Source organism: Pan paniscus, chromosome 11 (assembly GCF_029289425.2).
Source record: "Pan paniscus chromosome 11, NHGRI_mPanPan1-v2.0_pri, whole genome shotgun sequence".
Taxonomy (NCBI): Eukaryota; Metazoa; Chordata; class Mammalia; order Primates; family Hominidae; genus Pan; species Pan paniscus.
Window position 1 is genome coordinate 121,326,677 of NC_073260.2, and position 11,235 is coordinate 121,337,911.

The window sequence follows — 11,235 nt, forward strand, 5'->3', positions numbered from 1 at the left end:
AAATGTTGGAACAAACAAATGTCTAACTATGTGGGGTTTGTTATGTAAATAATAGTATATGATGCAATAAAACAAATTCATTCAGTGGACAATCAAGATAGGTCTAATTTGCCTACATGGAAAGATGGTTATTAAATATTTCTAAGTGAAACTAAGCAGAATATCTGATAGAAAATATAATATGATCCTCTTTTATTTTAAACATTTAAGTATGTATAAGCATATAATAATATAAAATGTATGTGTAGATATGTGTTTTATAATACAAATATATATTTAAAATATAAATGTATGCATAAATAATATAGTGTATATATATGATGATATATGCATAAATTATTTCTATATGCATGTGAAAAGTTTGAAAGGTACATACATCAATATGCTGTAATTTCTTACTGTTGCCATTTTAAGTATTCTTAATGTTTTGTTCCTTTTTTGCTTATTTGTATTCACAGTTTTTTCTATAATTATATTTTAGTATACTTAAAATATTTAAAAGTGGTATTCAGAAGGTAACATCTGAATGGATTTATGATTACTTAGATAAGAGGAAAAAAGACAGTGAATAGTATCATCAGCTGAGATATAGAAGAAACAGTAGGTTTCCCTGGGAAAATAAAATAAGTTGAGTTTGGGGCATTTTGCATTTGAAGTGCCTTCAGGTTGAAATGTCCCTTGAATAGGTAAAGTCTGTAGGATCAGGAGAGATACTGGAACTAGAAGATGGAGATAATGGATTTATTCAGTTGAAGTTGTTAATTTGAATGAACTTGTTTTTTGAGAGCATATAGAAAAAGAAGCTATAGACACTCTTTTGAGAAAAATACATATATATTCACAAGGTTTTATTAGGAGCCTCACAGACACTTCTCCAAAGAAATCTATCTTGACAAAATTATCTGGACACAATGAACCCAGCTTAAAATTTTTCATTAAATTTCATTTCTTTAATTTTATGCTTGGGGAAACTGAGGCCCACATAAATTAATTGCTTGAGGTTAGTTTTGTTTATTCAGGACCTAACACCTATGTCTTCTCATTCCCAGTCAAATATTACGTTACCAAAGGATTATGTTTTGCCTTGAGTGAATAGGTTTTTTTAAATCTTAAAATACAACATGGCACTGGAAACATCACAGTACTTATGGCAACCACTGAAAAGTAGCCTTAAAAGTTCCTATTTTCATTGCTGTTACCAAACATTTCCCAACCAGAACCAGAAGGAAAATTGCAATAATCACATTTTTTGGCAGGAAGCATGTCTACATTTTCTCAAGAGTTTTTGTTGTTGTTGTTATTGTTGTTTTCATTTCTCTGAATTAATTTGCATTCATAGCCTTGCCTTGATAGCCCTTGAGATTTCTGTTCCCAATCCATATAACTCACAGCAGCATATGCTTCTACCTAGTATCATTCAGTGTTTGTTTCTGTTTTAATCTTGAGGGGACCTCTTTTGGCCAATTTTATCTATTTATCTGTCTGACTTACCCTAAATCTTCTCAAATAAATTGGTTTTAAAGTTTTATCTGATGGGGAACAAAAAGACAACTTCTGAAAGCAGTATGAAAGCTGAATAGGATGAAAGACCCTGCCTACTGTAGGTTCAGACTTCTATTTTTTGAAGTAATCATGTATTTTAGTCTTTTACACAGACTAGTTAATGTAGAAAAACCAAATGATACTTACACGTGTCATCACTTTTCTGTGTACCAGAGTGAGCAACGAGAAATACTCATCCCTTAAAACTGATAAAGATTGTGTTACCCTAACAATTGACAAGTAGTTTTTTATTTTCTGGATTCATTTAACTGTGTGAAGCTTTTATTATAATTTTCTGTTCTTGCATCTAGTGTGTGTGCTGGCATTCAATGAAAGGATGCTGAATTGAACTTTTCCTTTTTCTGTGTTACTGTCTCAGGAGCAGGCTTCCTGGGTGTGCCAGTGTGATGACAACATGGTTCAGAGACTAGAAACAGACTTCAAGATGACTCTTCAGCAGCAGAGCACCCTGGAGCAGTGGGCTGCGTGGCTTGACAATGTGATGATGCAAGCACTGAAACCCTATGAAGGAAGACCCAGTTTTCCTAAAGCCGCCAGGCAGTTTCTGCTAAAATGGTCTTTCTACAGGTATCATCTAGGTTTTTCCTAGGCTTTCTTCTTCATATTCTGCAAATATGTGTGTGTATGTGTGTGTATATGCTTCTGTGGCAAAAGAAAAGAAAGGAATAAAGACTTTAGTTTGTGGAAACTCCCTGTTACAACTACCTTCAACCCAACTCAGTGACTACAACACCATGGAAATGTACCAGGAAACTTAGAGAAATAAACTTTCTGCTAGGAAAAGAAATCTCTTGCTCAAAGCCCTACATGTCCTCAGATGGGAACGTCTGAGATTCCAGTCTAGATAATGTGTTCAGCAGTAATCAGAAAAGGGCAACTGTCCTCCCTCTTGCAACATACATTATTTAGGCTTCTTTTTTGAGGCCTAACACTAGTCTCCTTTTTGTTCTCTGTTTAGTGATGTTCAGAATGTGGTCCCTAAACCAGTAGCACCACTATCAATTGGAAACATGTTAGAAATGCAAATTCTTAGCACCTCCTCCAAATCTACCTGTATCAGAACCTGTAGAGGTAAGGCCCAGCAATTTATGTTTTAAAAAGTACTTAAGTTGATTCTGATGCATACCCAGAACCGTCTATTTAACTTCTTAATTTTATCAATTATAACTGTTTTCAAACCTGGCTGCACATCAGAATTAATGTAAAAAAAAAAAAGAAACAAATCCTAGGTGCCTCCCAAGACCTACTAAATCAAAATCTTGGTGGTCAAGAGATAGTGATTAGTGGCTGGGCACGGTGGCTTACACCTGTAATCCCAGCACTTTGGGAGGCTGAGGCGGGCGGATCACGAGGTCAGGAGATCGAGACCATCCTCGCTAACACGGTGAAACCCCGTCTCTACTAAAAATATAAAAACAAAATTAGCGGGGCATGGTTGGGGTTGCCTGTAGTCCCAGCTACTCTGGAAGCTAAGGCAGGAGAATGGTGTGAACCCAGAAGGCGGAGCTTGCAGTGAGACGAGATCATGCCACTGCACTCCAGCCTAGGCGACAGAGCAAGACTCCGTCTCAGAAAAAAAAAAAAGAGAGAGATAATGATTAGGAATGAGGATAATCAGGATTTTTTTCACAAAGCTCTCCTGGTGATTCTAATGATCATCAGTAATCTCGTAGACAGTAACATAGCTTGTTAATAATATAAATCACTTTTTGACTAAAATAGTATAGATAGAAACGTGTATTTTTGTAGACATAGAAGCACCCAGAAGAAAAGGGCTTTCTGATTACATGACATATGTCAAATGATGGGATGAGCTGTTGACCATAACTCGGCCACAAAGATTAAAAACAGCGTTTATGACCTTCGTAGGTCAGTGTCTCTACCATATATGTAGGATGGAATTGGCAGAGGGAATTCTTTCATAAGTTGGGTAAATTATATTTTTAACTCTGGCATTTGTTCTTATGGTGAGAGTTCATTTTTTTAACTTCTTTAGATAAAGCTGGCCCCACTGATTTGGCCCTAAGATTAATATCTGCTGTAAAGTATAGGCAGTCTCTACTGTAGATTCTGTGCAGCCATGCACATATCAGAAAGTGGTGGCCACAGGACATACACCTGACTGTAGCTGTAGCTACACTATGGTCATCCTCTGGACATCAGTGGTGAGTCCAAAGCTAGTTGTGAGGAGGGAAAGACTACGAATAAGTAACAGAATGTAGGAACTAATAGTACTTGTGAACTCAGTAGACCCAGACTATAGGATTTCCATATTGTTCTGACCACCTTTGGTTATAATGATGGAATCAGAGGTCTTTTAATTATGATGGTAGTTCCTTTGGTTTTATTATAAGTGACTTTTTTCTTTCTCAACTGATTTGGTCCATATTCTTATTTCTTAAACTGAAGTAGACGTATAGATCGACATTATATGTTTCATAAGAGTTAAATTATCCTTACATCCTGAAAATAGCTGTCTCGTGTCTAGCCCAGGGTCAAATGCAATGAAAGAAAGCCAACCAGTTTTTTGCTGTTGTTTTGTTTTTGTTTTTGCAGTGGTACAATTCCACAGTCCTGCCTCTCATATATTTAACACCTTTATCCCACATAATTCAAGAAGCACATTATTAAGGTGTTGTCTGGCCCTGTGACCCACTAGTATGCATCAGTGAAGCCAGTGCTAGGTTTGGATCTGGGTGTTTATGAGAAACGTGTTGATGAGAAATTAAGTTTTCCCTTGATACAGCAGGAGGATTTGAAATGCGTTATCACAGTGTTCTCAAGGTAGATGCAGCAACAGTTGTAGTAATGGTAGAATTAGAAAATTTAATTTGGGAATATTTTTTAAGATTTCAGCCAGGCACGATGGCTCACGCCTGTAATCCCAGCTACTCGGGAGGCTGAGGTAGGAGAATGGTGTGAACCCGGGAGGTGGAGCTTGCAGTGAGCAGAGATCACGCCACTGCACTCCAGCCTGGGCGACAGAGCAAGACTCCATCTTAAAAAAAAAAAAGATTTCAGATATTTTCCCAGTTGCCCAAGAGTTTCTTTTTATTCATCAAGTTTTTTCCCAGATAACAACGTAAGTGGTATATGTGCTCCATGAATAATTGATGAAACAGCAGTACACTGACTGGCTGTTCCAAAACTTACATGACCAAAGGCAGAGTCCATCCTCTACATCCAAAAAAGCAAGGTGCTTTTTTTCTTCCTACTGCTTTCTTATGTTATTAGTGTCAGACTTGTCCTTACGTCTACCTGTGGTTGGTTTTTTTTTTTTTCCTATATTTAGTTGATGTCATTTTAGAAATACATCCCTGGAGCCTTCATCTCCACAGAGATCTGTTGCAGGTGTCTTGAAGGGAGAGAAAATTACTTACTTGTATTTCTTGTTCTCTGCAGATATACAAACCCAGTAGATCATCACTTGCCTGCCCTCTGTCCTCCCTGAGTTGAGGATAATTGGCTTGTTATTATTAGATAGTATTATAGTTATTATTTTCGTTTCAAAAAGACTTGAAGGCCTACAGTTCAGGGCCCCAGAAGGAAAGGCACATTCAGACAGATGCATACCTCCTGCTGGTAGGCAAAGTCAATAGCTTACAAACTTAAGCCTTTAATATCTGAACTGTTTTTTACTGAGACATAAGAACATATTGAGTAATGAAAATTACATTCACAAACTATCAGAGAAGCAGAATTAGAATATTTTTAAATGTTTTTGGCATTACAGATGCCAAAAATTTGTAAATTTGTAAATGCCATTATAAATTTGGCAGTCACATACACAGGCCCTTCATGTTCTGAAATCAGATGCTTAATCTAATTTCTAAAATTTTTTGTATATATTTACACGCATGGAAATATAGAAATGAACTTGCCGAGAATCATAATAGCAGTTGATATAGCGCTACAAAGAGGTTCTGCTCTGAATGGGGGCTCTCTCCTTGCCTAACCTGGCTGTCAGTGACTAATTGTGGTTCCCTGGGAGGCAGAAAAAAAAAATCACTGCCTTTCTTGGGCAGAATTGGAGAAGTTATATGGGCCATTTCTCAGCTTGTGTGTTTTGGATAACAGAAGAGAGCATTCTTCAGGGCCACCCTGAAGGTCATTCAGATATCCCATTTTTAAAGAGTGGAATGTATAGCTTTGATATTTGGCTTGAAAGTAGGCACAGGGTGCCTAGTTTGCCTACAACTGCCCAATATATGAATCTTCCAAAAAGCAATACTCTTTTTTGAATCAACTGTAAGCACTTTTCAAAGAGTGAGTTCACATAAGGATCACAGGTGTGATGTTCTCACCTGAAGGGTGTGATATATCTTCAAACACTCAGAAGAGGCAGGTTGGCTATCGCATGTTAGGGCATATATTTCAATTTCCACGCCATGAGTTATAAAGATAAATACACAAAGATATTTCTTGTCCATTATAAAATAATTAACGTGTACAACTCTGATCTTAAAAAGAGTTGAATTCATGGTAACTTAGCAACAATTCAGTGGAGTCGATTTTACAACATTTCTTACGGAAGTCTGAATCGGACAATAGGATTCCAATTAAACTGTTAATTGTGTCATTTAATACTTGGCATGTAAAGCGGAGGCCTGACACAGAGAGAATAAAGTAGACATAGCGTTAATGATACAATTCAACTGATTCTTTTCTAAACATATGACAATAATTTCATGACATACATGTCAGTATTTTTTAAATAACTAGGCATTATAATTGAGGATCAATAAATTTTTTTTTAAACTTCCAACAGAATTTAGTATTACATGTGCATTTTATGCTGAAATAAGGTGATTGCCTAACCATCCAAAAGTTTCCAAAACACTCAGAATGAAATCCTAAGGCCTTATCATGGCCTACTAGACCCTACACAGTCCAGCCACTAGAGTCATCCAGACCCTATCAGGTATTCTTCTCTTTGCTCACTGCCTTCCTACCACATTAGCCTCCTGGCTACTCTTTGAAAACAGCAAGTAGTTCTGTCTCAAGCTCTTTCATTTGCTCTCCTTTCTGCCAGGAAGACTCTTCACCTGTGTTCGTTTCCTCACTTCAATCCAGTTTCTGCTCAGATATCACCTCCTCAGAAAGAATTTTCTAGATACCCCAACTTAAAATGCCTGCCCCCATCACTCTCCAATCTCTGGCCCTGATTTATAGGATCTCTTACTCCCTAACTTTATATTTTTTATCTACTTGTGTATTAACTAACTGTCTCACCTAACAGAACGTGAACTTTTTTGAAACTAAATTTTGTCTGTCTTGTCTGAGCCAAGACCCTGCCGCAGAGTAGGAACACAATAAATATCTGCTAAATAAATGTGAATTTTATTGGAAAAAGTTGAATTTGCATTTCTAAAATTATATCAGAAACTACTTGTTATGAACATTCTCCTTAGTTGTTCACATGATTTCAGGGTTATTATATTTTAACAGAAGGCCGAGGTGGGCGGATCACCTGAGGTCGGGAGTTCGACACCAGTCTGACCAACATGGAGAAACCCCGTCTCTACTAAAAATACAAAATTAGCCAGGCGTGGTGGCGCATGTTTGTAATCCTAGCTACTCGGGAGGCTGAGGCAGGAGAATCGCTTGAACCCGGGAGGCAGAGGTTGCGGTGAGATGAGATTATGCCATTGCACTCCAGCCTGGGCAACAAGAGCGAGACTCCATCTCAAAAACAAAAAAAAGAGAAAGAGAAATACAAAGGCCTAAAATTTGAACTTAGAAATATATAAAGAAAGACTCATTCTGTATCTGTGATATTTACTCCTGAAAAGATTTATTAACATTCACCTGACTCAGTATTGTTTTTCTGTATTATTATATAATGAATGACATCTTTTAAAATAAATATTTTTATTATGCAGTTAATATATGCTCACATTAGAAAATGTGGTAAATACAGGCCAGGCATGGTGGCTTGCACCTGTAATCCCAGCTATTTGGGGGAGGCTGAGGCAGGAGGATCAGTTGAGTCCAGGAGTTCAAGACCAGCCTGGGCAACATAGTGAGACCCTATCTCTAACAAAATAAAATAATTAGCTGAGCATGGTAGCAAGTGCCTATGGGAGGTGAGGAGCATAAGATCACTGGAACCCAGGAGTTCAATGCTGCAGTGAACTATAATGGCATCACTGCACCCCAGCCTGGACAATACAGCAAGACCCCTGTCTCTAAAAAAAAAAATTAATTAATTTTTTAAAAAGATAATCTAGGAAATACAAAAACTTCTACCCAGAAATTACCACTGGTTAAACATTTCCTTTTGGGTTAAATAAAATTGGGATCCAGTTGTTTACCATAGACTATTTAACTATATTTTTCTCTTAACATTTTTTATTTGCAATTATATCTTAAGCATTTCTTGCCATTAAATATCTTCAGAAACATAATGTTTAATGTCCTCATACTATTTCATTATGTTTATGCCTCATACATTATTTAAACATTCCCTTATTCTTGAACATTAAGACGGGTTTTGGTGTTTTGATAGAGTTTTTAAAAATGCTGTTATGATTATCTTCATATACGATTGTACATATATCTTTGGATAAGTTCAAGTAAAAGGATATAAACATTTAAAGTAACTAATACTAGTTTAATGAAGTGTGTGATCTCAATGCTAATAAAGTATTAGATAGTCCAATTCACTTGGGGGTAGGTATTTTTTGATGTATGGAGTGTTTTTATGTAAATGAGCTCATGTATCTTGCTTCAACTTAACGATTATATTATAAACATCTTTCTATGTTACTACTTATGTCTACTTCATTTTTTTAATGATTGCATAAAATTTTATATCTAGATGAGCCATAACTTGTTTAATCAGCATCCTACTAGATTATCTTTTTAATGATATTTACTTTCTTTTCCTAGTTTCTCATTAGTACAAATATTGTGCTGCAGTTGTGACTAACTTTGGTCAATTGTGTAAATTTCTAGAATTAGATTGCTGGGTCAAAGGTTTTGACATTTTAAATTTTGACAAATACTGCCAAATTTCCCTCTACAAAAGTTTTATGAATTTATATTCATAGAGACAGTAAAGGAGAGTTTTTCCAAACCAGCTATAACATTGGGTCTTTTAACCTCTGACAGCTTTATAGATTATATAGGGTATCTTACTTTAATTTTCATTTCTTTAATTCCAAATAAAATTAGTCATGTTTTTGTATGTTTGTTAGGCATTTGTCTTATACTTTAAATTTTTAAAATTTGAAAATTTTAAATACTTGCTATCTTCAGCAAGATAAATGCAATTAGGAGCAAATATTCTGTTCATGCTTTACTTTAAAAATCATTTATTTCAAGTCTTTGTTAGTATGGGTAAAAATGTTATATAACATTTTCTTTTTATTTTTGTGTTGTTTTTGCTTTTTTAGTAAGTGATTCACTGCTTTAAAATTTTTTTACCATAGGAATAGAAATATTTATTTTCATATAACTCTTATATTGTAATCTTATAAATTATTTTTACAAATTGGTGATATGTCACTGAATTTTAGGAAAGACGTGGATAGAGTTATATATAGAATTTTGTCATATATGTTGGCATGCAAATGAAAGTATTCATTTATTTTTAATAATTATTTATAGAGCTGTAAACTTAAGGAATTCATTAAAGTAGTCAACTCTAAGATATCATTCAGTAGACCTACTATTTATGATAATGAATATATTATTAACACTAATGTAGGTAACAGTATAGTTACATTGGTAGTTTTCTTAAGATTTCGCATACATTATGTCATTTGACTCTTAGGCTAAACTTTGAACCTTACAAAAAATTATATGATCACAATTGAAATCACATAGTGGTAACCTGGGTCTGTGTAACTTCAAACCCATGCTTATTCTTATTATTATTATTTTAGTAAATAGATCCACAGAATTGAGAGGTCCTCTGCCATCATCATATAATAATTGCTATTCTTGCCACCATAAATAAATGAGAATGAGAAAGTCAGCTTCTCCTATTCTGTGTATTATAATCACAATCACTTATATTTGAATAGCGTTCTAGTCATTCATAAGTTGATTTCATATCCTTTAACTTATTTTATCCTTGAAATAAGCACGTAAGTTAGATAAGACTAAAGGTAATGTTTTGTTTTCATGCAAGAGGAAAAACATCTCGGGGAAAAGATGTTTTTGAGATCAACAGTCAATGAAGAGACAGAATCAGAATTCAAGGCTTCTGTGTTTCAGATGGACAATGATGATCTGTCACTTGCCAAGTTGAATGCATACAATTTGATGTATTAGTAGCCTCTATTTAAACAAGGTTGAAAAATGAAACAGAAAACAAAAGTACAGTCTTTTGTTTTTCCATTTGCCTGATGTCTTATAATTCTTTACTGTAAAACGAGGCATAGGTGAGTTTTTACAATGGTTGTTTTAGTGTTCATATGCCAAAAATCTTTAGAAAAAGGTCAGTAAATGAAAGTGATAAGAAACACACACATACACACACTCACACACACACATCACTCTGATTCTAAATTATGACTATTTTAAGATTTGAAGTGCATGAACAAGCTTAATGATTGGCATGTTGAAGCCAAGATTTTATTTTGGACTCATTTCCATTTTAAATATAATAGAGTTTATTATAAGTATTTTATAAATATTGCTTATATTCTCATATTATATACTTTAAATGTTTGCATTTTCAAAAATAACGCATTTCTTGATTGATTTTATTGTGCTTATTTCTAATGTAAATGTGCCTTAATTTAAGTGGAAATCATTAAGAAACTGGAAACACTTAATACGTTTGCCTTCCAAGAAAACTTGCTGGAATCCCTGTACGTACTTGCCTATATTCTGTATTGCCACATCTGGGAACATTGCTTATTATATTTTGTAAGCTTTGTCTGGCAGAAATACATATTTTTTCTAAGGCCTACCCCAGAGATCATTATCACTGAGAGGGGACAGACTGCCAACCTTCATCAATAAGATTTTTACTCAAGTTGCTTTTTCTTAGGGTAGTAATGAGTGGTCAATCTTTCAGGCATTTTTTTGTACAATTCTGATTTATTTGTGAGTTTGGTAGAAGCAGCAGACTTGCCTATGATAGTAGAATGACTTTTTCCATTAAGACTATCTATCTTGAATAAGGATCAAGTCTCCGTGAGGATTACCTCTTTATCATTCTATTTAAATGAGTTGCAACTGCGTTCAATAATGAAATGCTTTCATGGCAGGTTTTATACTATACCAACCATATAGACTCCCAGCTTGACTTTTTTTTAAGAGGAAAAATAGGTAGAATGCTAATTCTTGTCACTAATATTAGCTGCATATTTGTCTTTTCTCTTGGAACAGCTCAATGGTTATTCGGGACTTAACCTTACGCAGTGCTGCTAGCTTTGGCTCCTTCCACCTGATCCGTCTACTCTACGACGAATATATGTTTTACTTAGTAGAACATCGTGTTGCTCAGGCAACAGGAGAGACTCCCATAGCAGTCATGGGCGAGGTAAGAGAGGCTGAAAGAGCTGTGACCCACTGGGTTATTAAAAATAAGCCAGAATTACACTTCAGTCTAAATACATTATTGATTAAAACCATGGTTCCTAACCAAGGCAGCCTCAGAGCCAGGAGGGACTGTGGAGTTATTGCAAGAGTTCCTTAAATCCCTCTGTTCTTATG

At 35.2% G+C, this 11,235-nt stretch overlaps 1 protein-coding gene across 12 annotated transcripts in view; it reads left to right on the top strand.

The window, feature by feature from the left end:
* The window catches only part of RFX3 (regulatory factor X3), a 308,074-nt gene that overhangs the window by 267,252 nt on the left and 29,587 nt on the right, over nucleotides 1-11,235 (top strand). For all 12 annotated transcript variants that reach the window (XM_063594035.1, XM_008976997.4, XM_055092194.2 and 9 more), the window contains 2 exons: nucleotides 1,922-2,130; nucleotides 10,909-11,062. In XM_063594035.1, coding sequence (XP_063450105.1) covers nucleotides 1,922-2,130; nucleotides 10,909-11,062 — 363 coding nt within the window. The remainder of the gene's footprint in view (nucleotides 1-1,921; nucleotides 2,131-10,908; nucleotides 11,063-11,235) is intronic.